Source organism: Clupea harengus, chromosome 15, assembly GCF_900700415.2.
Source record: "Clupea harengus chromosome 15, Ch_v2.0.2, whole genome shotgun sequence".
Lineage (NCBI taxonomy): Eukaryota > Metazoa > Chordata > Actinopteri > Clupeiformes > Clupeidae > Clupea > Clupea harengus.
In genome coordinates, this window is record NC_045166.1 from 7,861,728 (window position 1) to 7,887,576 (window position 25,849).

The following is a 25,849-nucleotide window of genomic DNA, read 5'->3' on the forward strand; positions in this document are numbered from 1 at the left end:
GACACAACAGTGGGTACTTCAAAGGCCTGTATTTGTGAATATGAGGCGTTATTAGCTATTACAAACATCTGTAGCACACAGACAAATATGCACACTCTGGAATCACAGTTTGGAGATGGGTTTTGGGGGCGTCACAGAGTGGGAAGAGAGGTCAGAGGTGATTCGTCCCCACAGCCTAAGCCTGCTGACCCCGCCGTCTGGGGCCATGACCAGGCGCACATGACTGACTGTCCCACAGCGCGCCATGTTTTCCCCAGAGTACACGTGTCTGTGATGGGCCTGGAGCTACAGGAGAGAAGACAGTGGTTACCGTGGAGACAGAGTGTCTGCGTCTGAAGTGGAACTGAACACAAAGACCGAATGCATTGTAAAGTGCTACTTAGCAATTTGGTGGCAAGACACTGAGCATTTAGTGGGTTATGGTCTCTGCTGGTTGCCTTCCTCACCTTCTGTGGAGGCAGGAGCACTCTCCATCCACTAGGGGGCTCCCTCCTCCACCTGCTGCTGACACACCGCTCCTCCTCATCTTGTGTCAAACTGCACACCTCCAACCTGCAGGAGTCTGGGAAATTACCTGTGGCCAATCACAATGCAGGCATAGGATGATTTAATTAGTTAGTTAAGCTTTAGGATGAAACTGGATCTGATACAGTGGTAGGGCCTTATGTGTTTGTGTGTGTGGATGTGTCAACACTGGCCATCAATCAATGTCAAATGGAAGGTCAGGGTGATCTGTCAGTGCATGGCAGGCGGTGATGTCTCTTCTTACCACTGAGACTGTAACTGAATGCTCATTACCTTTGAAGTGGTTGGTGTCGATCTCCATGCTGTGGATGGCTCCAGGATGGCCCAGCCTAAAGATGGCCCACTCAGAGCCAGGCACCTGTAGGATGCCCTGCCCATCCATCTGTGGACATGCCACCTCAACGTTAACAGATCACTTTCCTCAATCAACAGACCATGCACGTTAGTCAACAGACTTTAGAGTTTCAGAGACACAATGATCCAAACTTTATTGATTTGTAGGTACCGCTATCATTTAGTGTACATCAAAAGACAGACCAGATGCTAATCAACAGAATAGTTAGTCACCCCTGATTTGTAGGTATATGTGTGTGAGTGAGAGAGAGAAAGAGAGACAGCGGGAGAGTGAATAAGTGCAGGGTAGAGAGAGAGAGATAAAGGGTGAATTAGTGCAGGACAGAGAGAGAGAGAGGGAATGAGTGCAGGAGAGAGAGAGATAGTGTGTTCCACAGTAATATTAAGAAGATGAAGAGCCTGCTCACCTTCAGCACGGCGGGTCGGTCCAGCCTCCTGGCCGTCTCCCATCCATCCCCCATGTTGGGTGCTCGGCCCAAACCTGTAAGGCACCAACATTCCCCTTTGCTCTCAATCCTGCCAGTTGTTTTTTCATAAGGGCAGAGTTCATTTTTACCCCCCTGCTAGTGAAGTTACAAAGGTTGAGATTTTTTCATAAACACTGTGATCCCATCCCAGATCCCACCTGTAACACCTTCATGGGATCTGGAACTAGGTAAAGCAGATCAAGGCTGGTTGAGCAGAGAGCTACTGATAGATGGTTAGGGGGGGATAGCGGGGTTAACAGTTAGCCCTTTGCTTGAAACACTTCCAGAGCATAATATACCAATCATGTTGCGTGGGTGGCCAAAGTGGGCATCACTGTAGCCAAGACACACCCCTCCGTTGACCAGTGCCACCAGGTCCACCTCGTCTTGAGACGACACAGACGACCAGTTCCTCTGTCCCACGCCATACACTCTCAATCTGGCGATGCCCCCATCTTCAGACACAAACACAAACGCAAACATGAAGTGGGTGAATAAAAGTAAGAATTGTTCTGGAGACCACCATGGTCTTGAACTCTTTTGCACTTTCAGTATCACCAAACTACGTAATGATGGTAAATAACTGCTGAGTTAGAGTATTATAATATTAATTGAAATCACACGAGACAACCTGGTACCTGGGTACATGTTGAGTCTGACGTGCGTGACCCTTCGTGAAGAATTTAGAGGGAAGTAGTTGTGACAGGAGTCGGCATATCCTGGTTTCAGCTTTGTCACTGGAACAAGCTCCTCCCAATTCTCAGAGTGCAGCTGTCAATCACAAATGGGTGATCACTGTCTGTGCTGTCAAACAACACCAGGGCTTGGCCAGTGCACCACAGTATTTGCCTATTTTATTCCATGTTGGAAACCAAACCCTTGATTTAAAGGTCAGATCCTATGAATTACTCTTAATTCTTTTCAGGTGAAGATCAGTGTTTGAAGAGCTGTACTTGCAAGACAGCATCACAGGAACAGTATTAGGTCAGGGTGCTAGAGGGTAAATTGACTGCATTTATATAGCGCTTTTCTACTCATAGAGCTCTCAAATTGCTTTACAGATGAATGCCTCAGACATCTACCCATTCACACACTGATGGCAGCGGCTACTATCCAAGTCGCCAAGGTTGGGCGTTCAGTGTCTTGCTCAAGGACATCTTGACACTTGGTGAGGATGAGTCGGGATCGAACTAGCAACCCTCCGATTGCTCAATGACTCCTCTACCTCCTGAACCACTGTCGCCCACAAGGGCCACTGCTCTTCCTCACACTAACCTCAGCAGCAAGTCTCAACTGCTCCTCAGAAGCAGCCATGCCAGTGCGGTCTCCATCCAGACTCAGAGCAGGCGGCTTCTCTGCATAGACAGGGAAACAGGAAAATGAGACTACCACGCTATAATGACCACCATCAGTCACGCATATTAGAGTGGTAGTGTGATTGATGTAAAAACGTATTAAACTATTAACTATAAATGTGGATAAAGCAGATGTGAATATATTGAATATTTTTGAATATGAATTTCGACAGAGGACTACCAGAACACAAACATGTGCAAACAGTGAGGCAAGAGTCATGAGAGCAGGCAGAGAGGCAGAGTCATGAGAGCAGGCACTGGGGCCTCAGCGCTTACCCAAACAAGCAGCCTGCAGGGAGGCGGAGGGGGCGTAGTTCCCTGTGAAGAACGACGTGTCCATGTCAAGGCCATGCACTACCCCCGGCACCCCGAGCTCTATGATGCACCAATCATGCCCTGTCAGAGGTGGACAACAAATAAATGAGATCTCGGGAGAGTCTGTAAAAACTCAAAACATTTCAACATTCAACATGAGATACACTGAATATTTATGGCCATTTTGTCAGGGTAATGAATAACTCTACCTGGAATTCTCTTTCTCCGCGATTCCCAACCATCCATCCATTTTCCAAACTCAGTAAATGCAGATAGTACAAACTCAGGGGTCTCTCTCTGCCAAATACAGCCATGTCATGGTGAAATTTTAAATCAGTAAAGTAAATCAGACAAGTAGTGCCAGCTACCTGGACCTGATTTAGTGAAAAACGAATTGATAAACTTCATACTCCACCTTCAAGAGGTTTCGAGCTGGGGCAAACCATTCATCTGTGGCAAATATCACCTAAGATAACAGACTGCACTTGAGCCAGACATTTATTACAACCACCCATAAACAGTGCAGTATACTAATGAAACTAACATTTCAATACTGTACTGTTCATCCATCCTGTTCGATTTAAAATGAGCACTGTTCATTTCTCACCTTTCCACCAGCAGCTTCGCTGGCCAGGTCGTTGAACTGCAAAAAGTCTGGGAGACCTGAGGATGTCTGTTGTGCTATCCTGGTTGCCATGACAAGCCGTATATCACATGAATATGAAATAGCCCAGTGCAAAAATCTAAGGATCAGTACTCCACGACCCCCGAAACATAAAATCCAGCCTCAGAGAAATCGGTTACTTACTCTGTCCGTACTGAACAACAGTGCAGGTCTAGATAGTCTTGTTTACAAACTCAAAGTTCTGAAAGGGGACCCAGACCAAAGTTCACTTCAGAGACATTAGCACGTTAAAGTGACAAGGTGCAATACGAAGCCTCACTATTTATTGTGTGAATTGAGTCGTGGAGCTACTCCAATCCAAAACATACCAACACAAATCAACGAAAGCAGTTTAAGTATGTACATAACTTCTGCCTAAGAATGTGCAGGCCATAAACAATATGTAAGGAAATCAGTGTTTGCTAGTCTGTGTTGACTTGGTTATTGCAAACACATCTCAGTCTATACACATTGTGCATTGCAAAAAAAAGCTAACGTACAAGACCAGGTGTGCAAAATGGTGTCAGTCCCCACCATGAGCTCATCCTTAGGCTGCCTAGGTTTCTACACTTACATTAGCATGTTTTTTGGACCCCATTTGAAGGTGTGGTGGTCCCTGAGCTCACCAGCCAATCAAATACAGCCCTCAATTTGGTGTTCGAGCGCTGAAGCAACATTAGAGCTTGAGCGCCCCTTGTTTATTGGCTAGAACAGTCCACCGCTGTGCCTCTTCATCATTTCCCATTGATAGAGCCAGGCCTTAGCCCTTACTCTGGATGTTTAAAGACTCAGCCCTAACTCTGGATGTTTAAAGAGGACCTTACACTCATTTTCAATATTCATCATTTTATTTTGGGGGTCTGCTTGAATAGATTTGCATGCTTCATTGAGCCAGACACGCATTTTTCTGACAACGGACATGGCGAATTCCCTCTCGATCGACAGCTCGTCTTATAAGCCCCAAATTGTATTGTGTTAATATCAGCATCAACAGCAGTTACATTTGATCTGTGAGCTTTCAGTGGCTGGCTCATGAGGCACGAGCTGGAACGATGTGTCTCATTAACACCTTCTTCCCTTCTGCTATCAGACTCCTGATCTCCCAAAGCTGACCTGGGGGGTATTCCACATACGTACGACAAACCTGGATAAGTTAACTTAGAGTAAGTGGTTAACCTCCTAATAGAAGAGCCCTCTGAAGTTGTTTTGCTAGGCGAATTAACCAATGGGGGTATTTTTATTAGGAGGTTTACCACTTACTCCGAGTTAACTTATCCAGGTTTGTCATCAAACCACGTATGTGGAATACCCCCCTAGACTTTTATTTACTATGATTTATTTTTTTCTACCCGCCACCTCGCCCCTCCTTACTGGACTGAGCTACCCATGACAAAAGAATACCACCAACATTGTGGTGTGGCAATTAGGTTCTCATCTTATTTTACCTCTTATTTCCACCCACCAAGATGAGCAGTGGAAGGTAGAACTCCCACCCGGGGGGAGACGACAAAAAAAACAACCAGAATGCCATGTGACAGTAAACAAATTTATTTTGTCATCTGTGCATTACAGCTGGAACTCAGGGAATTCAAATACAACGTCTTTGCCTGTGAGCTTCTTGTAGACACCAGAGAAAGTCTCCACCTGGTACAGGAGAGAGAAGGGAAGCAGTGTTAATACAGACATTACTAAGGCCTCAGTCTTTGGAAGCAATCATTTCAAGCTCATACTCTCTTACTACATCCTGTCAACAGTTGTATGCCACCATTTCAGTCTCCTCTGACCTTGAGGCGGACCCCCTTTAGTACATTAAACTGCCATCTTCAGAACACTTGGCAGCAGCTAAATAAACGGTTTGCTGGCGGTGACATGTATCCACTGAATTAACCCAAATATTAACTAATACACTTTGTAAAAATGTAAATTTAAAACCTGCTTACACATACATTACTGTCTAGTAATAGCAGAAAAAGATAATTTCAGGTCAATTATACAAAATATTTATATATATTTTGTAACCCACACTGACAAGCCGTGACATTATGGACTGAACTCAACTACTTGTATGTGAAGGTGAGTCCTTTGAGCATATTAAACGCTGAAGTTTGAGTGTGTGCAAAAAAATTATTTTCCATGATTAATCCCTGTACTGCATTTTAACATTATCCTATGAATGTCAATGACCTAGATCCTTCTAGAACCAAGTGCGGAGACCATGAAACTTTAAAATGGCCCCAAAAAAAAAAAAAAAAACACAAAAAAAAACCCTAGAATTGCAAATTTGAGGAATACATTTTCCTATAACAAAAATGATTTACAAGGTTTTTCTACACGTATGAAATTAGGTTGTGCCCTGCATGGTTTAGCTCCCCAGTAACTGCCCAAAGGGCTCTGAGAAGATGTAGGAATATACAGGACGCCATCCTCACCAGCCCAAAGGCCGGGGACAGACTTGCTCTCCAACGTCGTGGAACGGGAATATACGTCACAGCACCAGAGTGCTACGCTCCCATACGCCACACGGACAGAGCCATATGAGTGCAACTCACAGGGTATCCACGTTGGTGCTTCACTACATGGTCAAGCTTCAGATAACAGGACTACTCACTTTGTGTTCAACATTGTTCTGCTGTGCCTTGTCGAGGTGGACCTTGATGAGCCGACTGGCGTCCAGTTTCACGCGGATCCTCTTGCCAACAATCTCGCTGGGAAAGACCAGGTCTTCAAGGATGGCATCGTGCACCGCTGTCAGAGTACGGCTATGAGAGACAAATCCCATGTTACATCCAACTGAGTCAAAACATTCACTATATTATGGCTCAACTTGCAATCACAGGCATTACAATAAAAGACAAATATTGTACACTGCATGGTTTAGCTCCCCAGTAACTGCCCAAAGGGCTCTGAGAAGATGTAGGAATATACAGGACGCCATCCTCACCAGCCCAAAGGCCGGGGAAAGACTTGCTCTCCAACGTCATGGAACGGGAATATACGTCACAGCACCAGAGTGCTACGCTCCCATACGCCACACGGACAGAGCCATATGAGTGCAACTCACAGGGTATCCACGTTGGTTGAAACAAAACCAGCAGCAAAGATTTTAATTAATTCAGACCTGGCACAACAAGGATGCTCTCCCAAGCCTATACAGAAAATATGCAGATAATAATTCCTCACCTCCTTGGGCGCTTCTGCTTATTCTTCGTGCGGCTTTTCCTTGTGGGTTTGGGCAGAATTCTCCTCTGAAATAAAATGAAAGCATACGCTTTAGCATCACATTCAAGGACAAAATCAAACAGGAAAACATCTGATGAAGGATTGTGCACTGCATGGTTTAGCTCCCCAGTAACTGCCCAAAGGGCTCTGGAAAGATGTAGGAATATACAGGACGCCATCCTCACCAGCCCGATGGGCTGGGGTCTGACTTGCTGTTCAACGTCGTGGAACGGGAATATACGTCACAGCACTAGTGTGCTACGCTCCCATACGCCACACGGACAGAGCCATATGAGTGCAACTCACAGGGTATCCACGTTGGTACATCAACTAGCACAGATTGTTTACTTGGTTGGGGAAAATACTAAAGCAATCCTAATCTCAAATCATACAAAATCACCAGAGAATTACCCGATTTCAGGGTAGACAATCATATGCAAATCCTTTACAACACACCCAGGGTTACATATAAACATTACACTGCTCTAACAGTGCCAGGCAAACCTTCATTAAGATGAACACATAATTGCAATGTAGAATGACCTTGCCAGGTAAGATGAAAAGGTTCTAAAGCTCGCAAGTATTGGTGCCAAGTTCAGCCGTGGGGCAGAGATCCACTGGAAGCATGCAGGGCAGAGGTCCGCACGCAGAGCACCGCTAAGGATCTCTAGGGACCAGGGGCACAGTCTTACCTGAGCGATGAAGACCACGTGCTTGCCACTGAACTTCTTCTCCAGCTCACGCACAAGTCGCACCTGGATCTTCTGGAAGGACTTCAGCTGGGGCACAGGCACGAAGATAATGATGGCTTTCCTGCTGCCACCCACTTCAATTTCCTGTAAGAGAACCATTCCAGGTCTAAATAGTCGTGCAAGAGCATCTATCAGATACACTCTGGTTAAAATACTTCTGCTCTCCACATGCACTGACAACTACTTAGCAAAAGAGCAAACAAGGATTGTGCACTGCATGGTTTAGCTCCCCAGTAACTGCCCAAAGGGCTCTGAGAAGATGTAGGAATATACAGAACGCCATCCTCACCAGCCCAAATGGGCCGGGGACAGACTTGCTCTCCAACGTCGTGGAACGGGAATATACGTCACAGCACTAGTGTGCTACGCTCCCATATGCCACATGGACAGAGCCATATGAGTGCAACTCACAGGGTATCCACGTTGGTACATTAACAGCATCACTACGTGTCAAGCCTTAAGAAACAATGTATAACACTGCCTCAGAACAGAAGCTTATATGCAGAAGCCAATATGTTCAACAAACCTTACAGGTGGAGGAATAGCTAACGATAATGCTGCACATGTCTACAGTTTGGATTTGCCATTGTGTTGAGCTGGGTTGGTGAGTAACTCACTTTAGCAGCGGTGATGTTCAGCTCCCGCAGCTGTGCCTTCAGGTCCGAATTCATCTCCAGCTCCAGCAGTGCCTGTTCACACGTAGTCAACGTTAAGTTTGACACTCAACTCCTGGACACAAGAGGTATGACTGACAGAATTTCAAAGCTGGATAAAATGAAGTCAGTGGTCTCACCTGGGAGATGCCGGACTCAAACTCGTCCGGCTTTTCGCCATTAGGCTTCACGATTTTCGCGCTAGAACTGAACATGGCCTATGTCTGTAAGAGAAGAAAAAAATCCGTCAGAGCCGATACATGCAAAGATATCCATTCAATGGTTCGCTTTTGGTGAGACCCCTAGGTTCGCTAGCTAGCGGATATCCAACAACATGCTGGTTGAGTTAGCTCTCGTACTAGCTAACAAGCTATTGTTACTTCCTAAATGCATCTCTTACAGCATGGAAAGCTCCATGGCTGTGATACCTCAACATGTTTACGTTCCTATAATGCCTATATATGCAGTTTACCTTCTCACGTGTGTTACAGATTCGCTCAACTTTATCGCTTACCAATACCGGTTAAGATAACATAGCGAACTAGCGAGGAGGCTACTTAAGCTAGCCTGCTCAAGAGGTAATGGAGGTTCTGAGACACCGTTTCTGACATTTGCTAATGCTACCAGGTTAGGCTTTCCCGAAACAAAAAGGCTTAATCACGACTTTACAATCGACCCACAAAGTATATCGGTTAAGCGGCTAAAACTGAGGCATTTAGTCTTGCAAACGCACATGGGCCTACGAAACGACTTTCCCCAAGTCCTTCTCTTCGGATCTCACGTAGGCAGCCCCACTACTTCTCGTCGTTCAAAGTACTACAAATGCCATCCAATATCAGGAATAAAATAATCTAACGTATCTCTGTTCCATCAAGGTATCTTAATCTAAAAGCACACTGTAAAATGCAATTTAAAGCCATTTTGAAGAAAATTCAACCCCACTCATCACATTCTCCTCACCTACCTCATTCAACGACGGCCTGGGAAGAGACCGTGTTCTCGCGAGAACCTCGTAAAAGTGCACAATACAGAAGGATTGTGGGAAATTCAAGAAAGAAAAAAATCGTTGTTGAATTAATTCCTCCAGTCAGTAGAGGGCTCGCTACTTTTGGCTACATCATCATCTAGTGTAAATAAGGAAGGGAACAGGAATCAATTTAACCTGAATCACATGGATACACATTTCTGAGCAAACGAAAGGGCATTTGTTTAAACTATGCTGCTGCAATAAACGTTCATTACCTATTTCTGTGTCTGATCAAGACCAGAAAACTAGCTAGCATACACAGACTTACATTTAATGAGACAAAATTATAGACATTGAACAATATAGTCTGAAAGAATCTTGATGTTCTCCTGCTAGCCCTGTAGCTATGTAGTGTAGAGCGTCCACCTAGTGACCGTTAACTGAGCCAACAATTGTGACTTTGGAGAGATTAAAGCATGCGACTTAACGCGTTTGCAAAAATGCAAGTGTAAATTACTTGTTCTCCGAGCAACTTGATGTGGAGAGTGCCTAGACTGGGTTTTAGCATATTGCGTAGAGCTTTTTACAGTGGCGGAGACGAGATGGGTAAGAAAGGGACATTTTTCTACGCGGTGAGGAAAGGATTTCAACCTGGTGTATATAACTCTTGGTGGGCTACAATTATTTTGTTATCCGTAGTTTACATTCTCATGATGACGTAACGTAAAAATAAATTGTTTTAAAAAGTAAATTGACGTAACAAACTTGGATCTAACCCTACAGGGACGAATGCAAGAGTCAAGTCGACAAGTTTCCATGCGCAAGTTATAAGAAGTTTGGCGCAGAAAAAGAAGCATGGGAATTTGTGAGGAGCCAACCAACAAAATGCTCATCCGTTACAGAAGGTAGAATCCTTATAGAAATTCTTACATTGCCTCTTAAACTTCCCTGCCCTTTGAACTTGAACACTTTTATTTTAGGCCTCTCCAAGCTCTAGTATATATTGTATTTTATGAATCATGTTAATTGACTGCCATTATGTGTTATTCTAGCTTTATGTATGCTGGTTGTCTATTGTTACTGTTCAACTATTACAATCATCCTCTGTTTCCCCTTCTGACCGTGTGCAGAGCCTAGCAGCTGTGAAGCTGAGGTCCCTAAAAGAGCCCCGAGCTATGAGGCCACAATGGCGGCCGTACTGAAAGGCCTCAAGAGGCCTTATGCGAAAGAGAGGGAAGTGAAGGAAGAGGAGAGAGGAGAGCCGGATGAAGTAGACGGATGTGCTGTTAAGCGAGTGAAGCCGTCAGAAGACAAGCCACAGAGCAGTAGCACAACACCTGCTGAACAGCGTGACTTCACCTACATGGGTATGGATGTTGCTTTTGCGAGCGATCTGATTATTTTCAACAGCTCTTTGGTACGAACAAAGACAACGAGTTGTAGAGATCCATTCCTTGAGACCAATCTCGAACGCCTCTTTAGCTGAGTGGTTTGATTCATTTGATCTTTTATCTTGATTTTGTAGGTGATGCTGTGGTGGTCTACACAGATGGCTGTTGCTCGTGCAATGGAAGAGCTGGGGCTCGTGCAGGGATTGGAGTGTACTGGGGTCCCGACCATCCCTTGTGAGTCTTTCCTCCATCACCCACAATCCCATCATTTCTGACCTTCAGAGATTGCAGTGGGTTTCCTATGATTGCTTGCCATGGTGATTTAATACCAGTCTCAGGGTACAAAGCAGTGTGTTATGCAATGCTTAGGCTTTTGCCCCTTTTTATGGCCAGAGTCATTCTGCATATTGTGTGAAGTGTGTTAAATTTGAAATCTCTTGTGTTGCAGAAATGTTGCTGACAGACTGTCGGGAAGACAGACTAACCAGAGAGCTGAAATCCAGGTTTGCTGTTATTTTCCAGATAGGCCTTGTACATTGCACCCACAGCATAGACCCACATGAGTCTGGTACTCATGACTGCAAAGAAAGCAGTGTTTTTTTTATAAAACTTGTGAAATTAGACAGACAATCACCTAACAAAAAAGCATACTATTTTACTATTACTGTGTTTCCAGTTATATTTTTGAATTACTCTATCTATTTCAATTTTTCTGATGTCATAACTGTATTTAATTAATTTTTTATTAAAAGATTATCCTTGAATTGAATTGGTTGAGTTGGTGACCATTTGGTTGCCATTTCATATTATCTGATGAACAGTTTAAATATATGTGTCACTCTTTCTCTTCCCTGACATTCTCCACTGCAGGCTGCCTGTAAAGCTCTGGAACAAGCCAGGGACCACAAGATTAAGAAGCTGGTGCTCTACACTGACAGCAAGTTCACCATCAACGGTACTTCTGCCATCTAGAAAATCAACAGTGACGCAGTGGACAAACCTCAGGCATAAAAAAAGAAGCCTGCTGACTAAAAGGAGCTAATAGAATGGCGTTAACCCTTTGCGTTTTGTCCTAGGGGTCACCAGTTGGGTGAAGAATTGGAAGCGGAATGGCTGGAGGTTAAAGGGTGGTGGCAAAGTCATCAACCAGGAGGAGTTCCAGCAACTGGATGCACTCAACCAAGAGGTGCAGGTGGTGTGGGTATGTGTCCTGTGTGACGTTCAGTGTGCCTGTGTGACGTTCAGTGTGTCTGTGTGAGCTGCAAATTGGACATCTTCAGTGATGAGAGTAGTAGTCTTGTAGTTCATCATAATCAGGCAGATCAAAGAAAGAAGACAGTTACACAGACAAGTAGCCAAAGTTTGGTCTGATATGTAGTTGTGGTCATACTCTTAGCAACATTAAATCAGGTTGTTATACATTGTGTATCACCATAACTTATCTTATCCATCTACATTAATTGATTATGTTCAAGGGTAAGTTAGTGACTGTTATAATTCCCAGACAAATAGAAAGAGATGTTTCGTATGTTATGTCTATGTGCGTGAGATGTCTATAATAGTTTTAGTTAATGTGATCCACATATCCCCCTCTCTCACTCTCACAGCTACACATCCCAGGCCATGCAGGCTTTGCAGGGAACGAGGAAGCTGACAGACTCTCCAGAGAGGGGGCCGCCAAACTTCTAGAATAGTCCTGGACGTCGGCCCTCCCTCCCCTTGCACTCACTCCTGCCATGAGACCAGCGCCTCTTTCCCATATGATTTCGGCCGTAGACAAAGAGGATCTTCCCCTGCTCCAAAGACCCATCTGTCCAGCCCCCTTCTCTGTCTGGTGTGTACCAGCTGGTTATGCAGAGGTATGCGTGCCTTGTCTATGTCCACCTTCGGATGTGCACTTGTCCTTCAAAAAAGGGAGTTGTAAAAACACATGCTATGCTTTGGTATGCTTGTTTTGCACCCTTCCCAACACTGAAATTTGAGAATGCCTATGTTGATCTGAGAAGATCTGTTCTGTGGAAGCAGACTGTTTGCTTGTTTTAAAGCGTTTGAAATTGATCATTCTCCATTATGAGGTGTCTTGCCTTGTGTTGGGCTAGCAGAGTTGCATGCCAATATGCCCCATAACAGCGGTTAAGAGCTCTACTTTGGCTAAGTTCAGAACTCCGCACCCATCATTGACCACCTGGGATCCCAATGCAGCTTCAGTTATATTCGTATCTGACTAATTTAGGGGTGGCTTTGTGCTGTTGTCCCTAGAGGCAATGTAATGATAACTTGCTGATCTTTTTGTCTTTGTTTTTTAACAAAAAGCTGCTTTCAGTAGTAGTTGTTGTTGTGTGTGTGTGTGTTTTGACTGTGCAATAAACTTCTTATTTGTGGTCAGCTTTAGGAGTGTTCATGTTTTTACTCTAATTATATTGCCAGGCCCGGGGTGGGTAATCGGGAGAGTTCCCGGTGGGCCGCTTCACTTCTGGGCCGGTCGAGAATTTTTTTTTTTTTTCTAACACCGCAGCCTCTGCATGGGTTGTGCCATGCGAGGGAGTTCTGCCCTCCCAAATAGACTTGTTTGGGTCCATAGCCCGTCTTTTCAAAAAAGTGTTCTCAGACTACCGATAGCTGGGCCGGCCCTACCCCAACGATACGCGTCAGAGAGGACGGATGGGAGGAAGAGGGGCTGAAAAAGCCAGGTTGAAAAAAAGAAAGGCATTGGAGGAGGATGCTGCCAAATGTGCCAAGCTTACCGATTTATTTTCAAGAGGACAAACACAAGTGGCAACTGGTAAAGAGAGACATAGGCCTAATGATTAGCAACGTGACTATTAGGCTAACGTTGTAGCGTTGGTTAATATCGTTGTAGCGTTGGTTAATATCGTTGTAGCGTTGTCAACCTATTCGCAAGCAAAATATTACCAGAGATGGAGCTTGAAAGCAGGACCTGTTCCTCCTGCAAAAACTGTGCCATTTGTGTCAATTTAATACTCTCACAGTACAACCCCCTCACAGATGGTTATCATGTCATTGGGTTAGCATATAAGTTTCTGTTGACTTTGTCCAGCACACAGGTTGCATGTGAGAGAAGCTTCTCAACCTTAAAATTTCTGCTACGAAGCTCATTGAGTCAGGACAACTTGGAGGCTTTCATGTTAATGTGCACAGAGAAGGAAATCGTCATGTCTATAAGCAACGACACAGTTATAGATAAAGTGGCTGAAACCAGTGCACTGCTTAGGCGGTTACTGATGCTGTAGATGCTGTTGGTGCTATTCGCAATGTAACTGTATACTGTACTGTGAGTTGAACTGTAAATATTAGTTCAATATGCCTCTTTGTTGAAGAGTGGGATACGTTTCAAATGCTTTATTTATTTATGTATTTATTTATTTCTGCTTTTGTTAATTTATCAACCTATCCTTGTGGAAGAGTGGAATATTTTTTGTTAACTTCTCAGCTTAAGTGGATTATTATTTAACCTTTACATTATTTGTTGAACCATGGTATTAATAAAGAGAAAACTACAGGATAGTAAGAGCTGAACTGTTGCTTCATTTATCCAATTTCCACTACCATGGAAAAAGTGGGCCGGTCTTGGGCCTGAAATTCCCGGGCTGAAAAGTGGCCCCACTCCGGCCCTGTATATTGCTGATGTGTGGGTGTTAACACTAAATTAGACTCCAGTCAGAGTCATCATACGATCTCAGAGACCACATGTCTCTTCAGGGACAACAGTAATTTCCGGGAATCAGCAGAAGTGTAACCGAATTCAGCTGGTAAGGCACGATACAGACCAGACATCTACATGCTGCCCTGCAATGCATGCTCTGCGTTATCAGCTAATTTGAAGTTCATCGTTGGTAAATAGTTTTAGGACACTTGGTTTCACTTTCCGATTAACCAACTTCGCTCACATTATTTGCCCCAACACATATGTTCTTCACTTCGCATGACGAGCACTAGCTGGCGCCAAAGCACATGTTTCCAGCTCCAAGCTCAGGCGTTCAATGTTCACGAGGGCCTCACTCTGGTTACCGGTACGTTAAAATAGTCTGACCAAGTAATCCCCTCAAAAATGGCAAATTCCTACCAGACTATTACTCAGACTTAATTGAGATGAGGACAGGTATGTGGTTTTGTACTGTATTTAGTTTTAAAGTCGTATTAACCTTGTAAATGATGCCGGGTCTTATTTTAAATAAGCAAGTTGAGTGTCAAACAAGCCTATCTTTCATGCGCGTTGTGCAGTTATTTGTGTTATTCCGTTTGCATCTTGGCTTGTTGGTTCAGTTCACGAGAACATTTAAACCCAAAGCTCCTATTGACCCACTGCATGTGGGTACTGTATTGGCACTTGAAGTCTTGAATGACCCTGGCAATAAATAGGTCTACTGGTATGTGGGTGTGTTAGACCTCGAATGACAGTCAATACGAGCACACATTAAAATGATGGTGCTAGCCCCCATGTTCTACCCTGAGACCTACCAGAAGTCTCCTCTCAACCTCACATTCCTAAAGGACCACATGGACTACGTTAACGGTATTATATAATACTATATAATGCATTATATAATATATATTATATACTTCAATAACATTGAAGTTAGGCTACTCTGCCTTAAACTGCAGAGGCAGCATGGGTGTGCTGTAGAGAATGGTGCAAGGACTAGCTCCCAATAGGCCATATCTTGGGAGCAGCAGATAGCGGAGCTCACGCTAATCACATCCTCCAGATGAAACGAGGGAAATTCTGGAAAGCGACAGCATCGTTACCGCAACAGCTGCTCCAGCCGCCCGCTCAGACGTGTCAGCAGCTGACGCGAGTGTGTCGGATCGCGAGGGAGGCGCGAAGGGAGTTCTGCACTAATGAGTCCAATAGTCACAGACGCAACGAGAGAGAGAGACAAAGCCCTTTGTGTTGTGTAAGATCAATAGCAAAACCGAGGCTAGAGGAGTCACCTAATCAGCCAATCAGACACACTGAAGGAGCAAAAGCATTGTCGTCTTGGCATCTGTTTTCGTGACAGCTGTCTCTGATGCAGGGCAGCTTTAACTGCCTCTTGCCATCAGAACTCGGCGGTCTTTGATGTGTGAAGCGCGTCTAGCTGATTGTGTTTGTCTGCATCGCCGCAAAAGAGTTAAAAGCTGTTTGTTTGTTGGCTGTGCTTTTTGTCTGTTTACCTTCTGACAAGCGAGCAGATGTGTTTGAACACATGGTGATCAAAAGAGTATATGAGAAAGGGGCAGAGGAGAAGAAGGAGAAGCAGGGGAGAAGGGTTAAAACCGTGAGACAGTGGAAGGTAACAGAGACAGGTAGGGTATAGTGACACTTCATGAGTGAGGCTATTGGAGGTGAACTGATAGTGGAAGTGAAGTGCTTTTCATTGTCATTTGTGTGAGCATTAAAAATGCACCCTTCTGAGGCAAACTATGTAATTCTCTGAATATATTGTGCTGGAGAATAAATGTCAAATTCATGAAAAGGTAAAATATCTAAAACACGATTAGAGAGTTGAAGATGATAAACGAGAACCAGTACCATGAGTGTCAGGAGGGAAACTGGAATAAGTGAGCAGCAAAGGTAAGTAGGACTGCGAGTGTGAGCCAAGAAAGATAATAAGTAAAATAGGGAGGGCAGACTGGGAGACTGTTCCTGGACAGTTCATTTCTTTGTATATGCCTAATATCTGTCTCCAAGATAAGAATATAAACACAGTCAAAATATATCTGTGTGGAGAGCACCAACCAACAGGTTAGAGAGAGAAAGAGAATCAGAGTTTGAGAGTGAGGGGTTTACACTTCTACGGAAGAGGGAACATGGCACTCTATAAGGAGCTAAGAAGATTTGATCTGAGGGAGTGGCTTAAGGCATTTAGGCCTGTAGCACATGCCCTCCCTGATAACTGAATTGGACTTGGTGCAATTGGCAATAGGTGGATCTGGTTGGATTAACAATATCCATAATGTCTCGTACGGGCTGAGCTATTATTCTTGAGCCCTCTGTGTGGTGCCATTGCTAAGTATGAGCCATGGCTATGTGTGTAGCAGATGGGTTTCTTCACATCAGACCTGCTGCATGCTTGGGTGTGGGCAGAACTGGGTTTGTGCGGCCCAAGATTCTAGTTGTGTGATCTGACGGGGTGTCTTTGCATCCTCCTTCCACCTTGACAAGGACAGGGTTTCTTTTCCTCTCCTTTCTGGCCACTGGTTGATGCTGTCACAGCCTTAGGACGAACAAGCTTGGCCTCCTGAGTCAATGTTGTCACCTTATGGTTTAGTCCTCTGTCCCCAGTCTTATTTGGTTTTTGTATTTCCTTTTTGTTCCCAGTCCTGTGGTGGACATGCACGGATCTCATCATGAGCATGTCAAGGCTTCCTCTGGCCTGAGTGAGGCCGAAGTTGGCCCTTTTCCACTGTGGCCTTTTAGGAACTGAATGTTTATGTGCAGCCCTGGTGTTTTCTCCCAGGTCCTTGGAGCCATGTACTCTGTTGCTGGGGTTATGCTTGCCCCTACTAACCTCCAAAGGTTCTGCCATGTTTTCAGCAAAGATCTTTATTTTCTTGAGAGGATTCTCTTTTTAATTTTTATCATATGCTCCCTTCCTTTTTCTCCCCATCACATTGTTGCGGCTCTCACCAAAACCTTTCTTGTTTTGGCTCTTGGCACTCTTAGATCAGGCATCAGTGCCTGTTCCTTCTCTGTGGCGTGTCTAGCTCCACATGTTGTTTTTAGTATTTACTTTCAGCACACTATACAGCTGTGGTTTCTCATCCTGGGCTACAACCCCCATCTCCTTATCCACCAACATGTCAAGAGAGCTGCTTGGATGCTGCAAGTGGCTGCTAGCTTCTGGTTGGCTAAAGTGAGTTCCTTTGGTTTCCATGGGTGTAGTTAACTGTGACTCAAGATGCCACATAATGAGAATCTAGGCAGTGAGTAAGCACACTGACTCTTTCTGGTCATCTTTGCAGCCCCCTCTCCCTGCTGCTGGACCTCTCTTTCCAGGGCCTTCCTTTCTTCCCAAGGTGTAGAGACGTCCAGGCAGTGGGAAAACCATGGTGCCTCAGTAGGATTTTGCAGACGTTTTTTTTCCCCATGAGGATGGCTTTAGAGCTGATTGGACCTGGATGCTGTGAGTACTCGCAAGTATTCCGGCAGTCATAAGGAACTCCTGGGATCTCCTCTTCCTCCTTTGATGTAGTAAAATGTGGCTCAATATGCCACATAATGGGAAGATGTAGGATTTTTGGAGAGCTGATTGGATGCCGGATGCTGATAGCTCTGGGTCGTCTAAAGTGAGTTCCTCTGGCCTCGTTGCAGTGAACAAACTGTGGTACCATTGCAGTAGCTTGCAGATGGTCCTCATCCACCAAGATGTTCTATATCTCTCTTTTCATAGTTTTCAGTCACGTGACTACAATAGGTAGCTGTCGGGCAAAAAGAACAGCGAAAATGGCGACAAACAGTGGACAACTTCGAGCAGTGCTCAACTACGATCGCCATCAACCACAGACCATACCACTATAGCCAGACAGCGATATTTAGAAAAAACATTTTTTTTAGGAACTTGTGATCCATTTACTGCACCCGCTGACATTTGTATTTCTTTAACCTCGACGAAGTCCCTGTCTGAGCTCCAGTGTGGAGATCTTTACATCTATCTAATAGAAAATCCGTCCCCCTACACACCTCAAAAACTGAAAGCCTACAAAAGCACAGATAGTTATTTCATTTTCAGAAGTGGATGGGTTCACAACGCTGTCATCTGGAAGGTGAAAAAAAAAACATCTTCATAATCAGAGCAAAGATGAGTGCCATTTAATGTAGCAGGTAGCTAGCGAGCTTTAGCCTACCCAACGCTGTTCTTTATCATTTGACACAATTTCCAGGTTTAAACAAGTACGAACACCTGGTCTGGCGAATGACAACTTAAATTATCTTCCCATATATTTTCTACTGGCATTGTAGTATTACCAGTTGGATGACAAAATACACTAGCCTAGCCTACTTGCTTGGGTACCTGTCGCAATATCAGAGCAGAAACCGGGTAATCCAATTTGAATCGTGTTGATGTTTTGTTTCTTGACTTTATTACTTGATCTATTCCCATTTTAGGTAGTTACTCTGATAAATGAGGCGACCAGAACAGGGTGACTGCTTTTATTGCCAGCTCCAAAAGTAAGGCTACTTTACTGTGTGTCCGAGAAAAGTTGACCCAGAAGACGTCTTCAATCAGCTGGCAGCAACGTGGGCGGGTTTTAAATGCGTTAAAAACTAAATCCGGGCTTGTCTCCTCGCCGATTTGAACAGCCAACCGAGCAACAACTGTCTAGCATTTTAGTCAGACAATGTTAAAGTGGAGATATTAAATGATTTTGAATTAAAGGTGGTCGGTTCCTGTATAAACTCCAGTGTTAGACAGCGGTGGAATGTTTTTTTTTGCCCGCCAGCTGGTCTTTCTGACGTCACGTGAAAACTATCAATTGGTATTGAACAACATTCTACCTTGAACATTTTACCTTGAACATTCTACCTTGAACATTCTACTTAGAACATTCTACTTAGAACATTCTACTTTGAACATTCTACTTTCAGTAGTCTAATCTTACAGGCTACATCACTGATGATGTCACAGCATTCAGAACTGTCAAGATGTATTGATGTATTGTATTTCAGATTTGTAAGGTATTCGGTTTTCTCCCAAATAAATGGACGTCTAATGGTATATACATTTGACTTGATGATTTACATGCTGTCTTGAATGCATTCTGTTAATAGTGAACAGTACTGTATATACACTGTACTGATGTTTAAAATAAATCTATTGGTTTATGTATATTTTCATTCGTTCTTTAGGAAATCCTTTAAGTTTAATTAATGAAGGGAAAAATAAATATTATTTTAAGCATTATTTATTGTCTCAAATGGGTCTTATGTGGTCTGGCGAAAAGGCAAGAGCTTGATGAGAAATTACCAAAGCATTACATTTTATATCTTCGTGTGTATGGCTTTTTTCTTTGCGCAGTGTGGGCCGTCTTGTATAGCATAGCTGTACCAGCTTAACACTGGATACTGTGATATTTTACTCTAAGTATTTGCCAATCCTGAGAAAATGTGCACGTTTTTGTGTGTGACAGAGAGAGAGTGTGTGTGTGTGTGAGTGTGTGTTTCTCTTATTTGTCTGTCTGGCCTGCCAGCCACTGCAGTCCCAGAAACCGGAGGTGAAGCAGGTACTCATAATCCTCGGGAGGATTAACAGCAGTCATTGTGCCTTCCTCAGAGACAACCTCCTCAAGGTTAACCAGTGTGTGTGTGTGTGTGTCACTGCCACTCTCCAGCCACGACACACAGAAGCTCTTTCTAGAAGTATGTGTCTTCTTTATTTTCTGTAAAGTTTGAAAATAAAAATCTTTAACCCATTTTTAAAACTAGCCAAGAAATTGAGAATTTCATGAAAAGGACTATTTTTACTTACTTTGAGTCGATTTCCATGACGTTACATTTTTTGGGTCAATTTTAGAAATGATGTCATCTAGTCATTCCATGCACATGAATAAATGAACACCTGTAAATTATTACTGTCTCTGAACATCTAAGCTTCTCCCATATCATCTTAGATGTTAAGGAGTTGATCTTTATTTGTCAGTTACACAGGAGTCAGAGTTGGGTGTTGTGTTGTCAGAAATTGTTTGCAGTTCATTCAGGAGTTGCCTCTTTGGTATATTTATCAAAAATAGTTTATGTTCCAGAGATATTTGTGTATTGCACAGGAGTTGTGTCACTCTCAAGCCATTCAAACATGGTTCAGGTGTTTATAGGTGTTTATAGGAGTTGTTCGCATCTGTACTCAAGCAGATGGGTCCCCCCTTATGTACCGCGGTTCTGCTTAAGGTTTCTTCCTGATTTAACAAGGAGATTTTTCTTGCCTCTGTTGCCATTGTGCTATAAGGGGAATTCAGGCACTGAGCTCAGTAAAAGTGCCTTGAAGCAATCTTATTGTTTTGGCGCTATATAAATCAAATTGAATTTAAATGAATTATACTGCACTTCCTGATGCAGGAGCAAGTAAAGGAAGCTGTTTCCTGAGTGGGAATCCAGGCTGACTGCACAGACTGAGGTTTAGTGGGTATTTTATTTTAAATTAAGTTGGTTCTTCTATAGAATTAATCAAACACATCGACAGCATGTTCCTATAGTAGAAGATCATGGATAGCATTCTCCGCTCTCTCTTTCTCTCTCTTGCTTTCTTTCTTTCCTCCTTTCTTCCACAAAAGTAGTCTTTCGTTTTATTATTTTATATCAGGTACACACAAGCACACCTACAGTATATAGAGCATATATAGATATCTTTATACACACGCACACACGCACACAGACACATACTGATCGCCCAACCCAGCAGATGCCACTGTCAGGATAAAATGGAAGTGATGATCATGTCAGATCTATGTCTCTATCTAACCCTCTCTTTCCTCTCACTGTTTCTCTCTCTGTTTCTCTTCCGCCCTACTACTTCTTATGCTTCTCTCGCATTTACATCTTTGTGTCTCCCCGTTCCTCTCTCTGTTTTCCCATTCCTCTCTCTGTCCCCCCATTCCTCTCTCTCTCTCCCCGTTCCTCTCTCTCTCCCTGTTCCTCTCTCTCTCTCCCCGTTCCTCTCTATGTCTCCCCATTCCTCTCTCTCTCTCCCCGTTCCTCTCTCTGTCTCCCCGTTCCTCTCTCTCTCTCTCTGTCTCTCCCCATTCCTCCCCTGTCTCCCCATTCCTCTCTCTGTCCCCCCGTTCCTCTCTCTCTCTCCCCGTTCCTCTCTCTGTCCCCCCGTTCCTCTCGGTCTCCCCGTTCCTCTCTCTCTCTCCCCATTTCTCCTCCTGTCCCAATTTTTCACTCTTTCCTGCGTGTTTGCACTATATTTAAAGATATGCATTTGTATGTGTGTGTGTGTGTGTGTGTGTGTGTGTGTGTGTGTGTATGTGTGTGAGTGTGTGTGTATGTGTGTGAGTGTGTGTATTTGTATTTGGGTGCATGTGTGTGTGCACACAGGTGGAGCAGTCAGGGGGTCGTTTGTCCTCAGACAATTCATCACACAGCCCATAGTGCTCACAGCTCCTCTGTCACCTTGACAACGCAGCCCAGAGCAGCATGCCCAGGTTAGAAACTGCCTATTGATTTGGAGCCAACACTCTCTCTCTCTCTCTCTCTCTCTCTCTCTCTCTTTCAGTAGACGTATATGAGTGGGTGGAGAGGATGAGGGCATAACATACGTGCACACACACACACACACACACACACACACACACACACACACACACACACACACATACACATACATACTGTATGATCACAAATAGTATATACCTTACTGCAATTATACTTGTATGATTTCTGTAGTGTCAAGGTGTGTGTGTGGGAAACAGGTGATGCATGCTTACACCAGCAGGCCTTAAGGGCACAGCGTAGTCAAGCAGCTATCACACACACACACACACACACACACACACACACACACACACACACACACACACACACACACACACAGACACAGACACAGACACACATCAAGTAGTCCCATACTCACATCCCCACTCGTACATACACATGAATTCTGACCAGCATACTTATGCACTACCAGCACCCGCAAACACATGCTCACACATGCGCGCACACACACACACACACACACACACACATGCGCGCACACACACACACACACACACACACACACACACACACACACACACACAATCAGCCGTCTGGGCTTCGCGTCTCCCCTGTGATTGAGGTCATGGATCTTTATTAAATGTTAATCAGCCTGCTACAGGCTGAGCCCACGTGTTTCTTCCACTCCTGCTTCTCTCTTTAAACACACACACACATTGTAGGAGCCATTTCTGTATTTATTTTATACGTTATTTTAATGCTTGCATTTATTTCTATTTTCTGAGAATTTGTGCCCTCTACAGGTCAAAAGGCCAATAAATAGGAGAGTGACCTGTTGGAGGTGCGGCTGACTAGGAGCACACAGCTTTTGACCTTGCTGTCTGATTATTTTGCTGGAGGATAGGCCTCGCTGCTCTTTGTGCTCTGAAACCTTGATTTATTTATTGATTTATTTACTAACCACAAGTTGTACCATCCATTTTGTTAATAAACCAACCACTTGGAACTGTACTTGGACCGCTTTGGATTTCATTTATTTTCACACCACAAGCGTCAAAGAACCCCCAGTCAACGCCACCAACGTGACTTAACAAAGGGACACTCAGGATAAATGGTCACTATACACATGTACCCACACGCACACACATATACATACACACACACATGTACATACACACACACACACACCACACACACACACACATGTACACACACACATGTACACACACGCACACACACATATATACACACACACATACATACACACACACACACACACACACACACACACACATACACGGGTACACTTAAAAACATGTGTACAATAATATGAAAGCAAGCAAAGTCATGTATGTTGAAACAATGAGGTCGAATGGGTCAAGTAATAGAATGTCCTCTTGTCTTTTAAGATTCCAGGATAGAGAGACTGTTTCCAATATGATTGGATTACCCCCCTAGGGCAGTTCATTGACACACCAAACAGGGAAAGTCTGCCACTCCCAATATCTGTTTAGACTTCTTTCTCACACATGCACACACACTAACAGGAATATACTCACGTTTCCTCTCTCCTTCGCTCTCTCTATCTGAAATGTGTGTGTTGCCTGTGCGTATGTGCTTGTGTATGTGTCTGTCAGTGAAGGTGGAGTGTCCTGAGGAACATGCGTTATGCGCTAGAAACTAACGTTGGATGATAAGTATGTTTCTAGTATGTGACCTTGTCCGTGTCCTGCCGGTGCATCTGTGTGCGTTCTTCAAGGATGGCACTGCCTACCCTATATGGGATGGGGACAGTAACATGCACTCGGCCAGGAAACAGCACCTGGCGAGTCATCTGTGGTCGACGTACAAAGAAAACTCTCATTCTCGTTTCCTGGAATGTCCGTGCTCTCGTGGACACAACTGGAACTGGCAGACCCCCTCAAAAAACAGCTCTTGTTGCCTCGTGAACTCCAACGCTATAAGGTCGTCATCTGTGCCCGTCTTGCCGGCAAATGATCCATCACCAAAGCCACAGGACAGCGAAGAGAGACTGGAAATGAGCTGGAGAGAGATTGGGAGTGGGATCAGGAAATGACCACTGAGTCGGATTCGAACCCGGGTCCCCGTCTGATGTACAGCCCAAGCAGGAAAAGATATGTGTCTGTGTGTGTGTGTGTGTGTGTGTGAGAGAGAGAGAGACTAATATGTGTGTGAGTGAGCGAGTGAGCGAGCGAGCGAGCGAGTGTGTGTGTGTGTGTGTGTGTGTGTGTGTGTGTGTGTGTGTGTGTGTGTGTGTGTGTGTGTGTGTGTGTGTGTGTTTGTGTGTGAGAGAGAGACTAATATGTGTGTGAGTGTGAGTGAGTGAGTGAGTGAGTGAGTGTGTGACTGATGGGTCGTGGAGCAGAGATGATGTCTCTGCACGGCTCCACTCTATGATTGATGGCAGCTGCACTTATCCCATCAGAAGCCCAGCAAGGAGCCAAAATGGCTTCCTCCCCCCACTGAGGTCACAGACGCCCCCCTCTGAAACACTTGAGACAAAAACCAGTTGGTGTGTTAATGTTTTGTTTGCTCACGTGCGCCCATGTGTGAAGATGTGTGTTGCGTGAGTCTGACTGTGTGTTCGTGGGTGGCTGTGCCTGAGATTGTGCTGCTGTACAGAAATACGAGCAAGTGGCTATGTTTGCATGTAGTTTGGGTGCGTTTAAGACTAACAGTGCAAGTGGCTATGTTCTCATGTAGTTTGGCTGAGTTTAGGACTAACAGTACAAGTGGCTATGTTTGCATGTAGTTTGGGTGCGTTTAAGACTAACAGTGCAAGTGGCTATGTTTGCATGTAGTTTGGGTGCGTTTAAGACTAACAGTGCAAGTGGCTATGTTTGCATGTAGTTTGGGTGCGTTTAGGACTAACAGTAGCCTGGGTACCAGACGAACTTAGTCCCGCCCACAACATTTGAGGTCTGGAAGTTCGGTCTGGCATTGCTCCGTTGGGGAGAAAATATGCCTGACCAAAAACTTGACCAGACCAATCAAATTGTCAGGGCGGGCTTTATACGATGATGAACAGATGATCAACCGTAACGTAATCAACCACGTCACTTGGGTTGAATTCGTTTTCAACAAACATGGCTGCCGCTGGAGAGCTGAGATGTAGATGTGTAGATAGAGATGTTTTAGAAGACATCGACAGCGCATTCATTTTGAAAGAGGAACAGAGAAACGCGATCAAGGCATTTGTCGATCGAAAATATGTTCTTGTCGTCCTTCCTACGCGATTCGGTAAAAATGTTATTTATTAGCTGGCCCCGATGACGACTACATTGCTCTGATTGGTTGTAGCTCTATCCAATTGAGCGAAGAGGCATTTCGGTTGAAACACGCCCCATAATCACAGCCCAATGGAGCAGTATCAGACTCATATTCTGACTAGAATTATGAGTATGACATCGTCAGGCTAGACTAACAGTGCAAGTGGCTATGTTTGCATGTAGTTTGGGTGCGTTTAGGACTAACAGTGCAAGTGGCTATGTTTGCATGTAGTTTGTGTGAGTGAATAAAGAGGAGATTTTTTGTCCATCGACTGTCAGCTACCACATTGTTATTTAGCTGTAGGACTGTGTGCATGTGTGTGTGTGTGTGTGTGTGTGTGTGTGTGTGTGTGTGTGTGTGTGTGTTAGCGACAAGTTTGGTTTGACACACAGACACACACACACACACACACACAGACACAAACACTCACACATAGACACACCGACACACACACACACTCACACACACACACACACACACACACACACACACACACACACACACACACACACACACACACACACCTAAGCGGCTAAGCCCCATCCCACCTCCAGCCTTTTCATTTGAGCTCCATTCAGGATTTACTCAATGTCAAAAGGAGTTAGTCCTTGATACTGTTTGCTTTAGGCTGTCAATCCAGGGTTTCAGGCCTGGTTTTTTGTAGGGTGAGAAGAAAAGCTTTAGCTATGAGCAGGCTGATAAATATTATTTATTTTTTTGACTATTCTTAAAAGCACTCGCAAA

The 25,849-nt window shown here is 44.3% G+C and overlaps 3 protein-coding genes and 4 non-coding genes across 7 annotated transcripts; 1 reads left to right on the forward strand and 6 right to left on the reverse strand.

Annotated features, from left to right (window-relative positions):
• Positions 1 to 14: 14 nt before the first annotated feature.
• On the reverse strand, positions 15 to 3,845 carry allc (allantoicase). The gene is made up of 11 exons (XM_012815735.3): positions 3,624 to 3,845; positions 3,432 to 3,482; positions 3,226 to 3,313; positions 2,978 to 3,097; positions 2,622 to 2,701; positions 1,985 to 2,117; positions 1,646 to 1,801; positions 1,287 to 1,360; positions 799 to 907; positions 447 to 574; positions 15 to 285 (listed from the first exon to the last, which is right to left on the reverse strand). Exons 1-11 carry the CDS (start codon positions 3,711 to 3,713, stop codon positions 103 to 105), a joined length of 1,212 nt encoding a protein of 403 aa, XP_012671189.1. The 5' UTR covers positions 3,714 to 3,845; the 3' UTR covers positions 15 to 102.
• A 1,367-nt stretch (positions 3,846 to 5,212) lies between these two features.
• Positions 5,213 to 9,368, reverse strand: rps7 (ribosomal protein S7). The gene is made up of 7 exons (XM_012815751.3): positions 9,269 to 9,368; positions 8,445 to 8,528; positions 8,269 to 8,340; positions 7,592 to 7,735; positions 6,861 to 6,925; positions 6,289 to 6,439; positions 5,213 to 5,324 (listed from the first exon to the last, which is right to left on the reverse strand). Exons 2-7 carry the CDS (start codon positions 8,517 to 8,519, stop codon positions 5,247 to 5,249), a joined length of 585 nt encoding a protein of 194 aa, XP_012671205.1. The 5' UTR covers positions 8,520 to 8,528; positions 9,269 to 9,368; the 3' UTR covers positions 5,213 to 5,246.
• LOC116223920 lies at positions 6,025 to 6,245 on the reverse strand. The gene has a single exon (XR_004165328.1). It is a non-coding gene; the product is annotated as a small nucleolar RNA SNORA73 family (small nucleolar RNA).
• LOC116223921 lies at positions 6,537 to 6,757 on the reverse strand. The gene has a single exon (XR_004165329.1). It is a non-coding gene; the product is annotated as a small nucleolar RNA SNORA73 family (small nucleolar RNA).
• On the reverse strand, positions 7,000 to 7,221 carry LOC116223923. Its single transcript, XR_004165331.1, has one exon. It is a non-coding gene; the product is annotated as a small nucleolar RNA SNORA73 family (small nucleolar RNA).
• LOC116223922 lies at positions 7,856 to 8,078 on the reverse strand. The gene has a single exon (XR_004165330.1). It is a non-coding gene; the product is annotated as a small nucleolar RNA SNORA73 family (small nucleolar RNA).
• An 84-nt stretch (positions 9,369 to 9,452) lies between the features above and the next one.
• rnaseh1 (ribonuclease H1) lies at positions 9,453 to 13,047 on the forward strand. The gene is made up of 8 exons (XM_012815768.3): positions 9,453 to 9,941; positions 10,055 to 10,176; positions 10,402 to 10,638; positions 10,797 to 10,896; positions 11,111 to 11,165; positions 11,533 to 11,617; positions 11,739 to 11,863; positions 12,270 to 13,047. The coding sequence occupies exons 1-8, from the start codon at positions 9,808 to 9,810 to the stop codon at positions 12,354 to 12,356; spliced, it is 945 nt and encodes a 314-aa protein (XP_012671222.1). The 5' UTR covers positions 9,453 to 9,807; the 3' UTR covers positions 12,357 to 13,047.
• Positions 13,048 to 25,849: the final 12,802 nt, after the last annotated feature.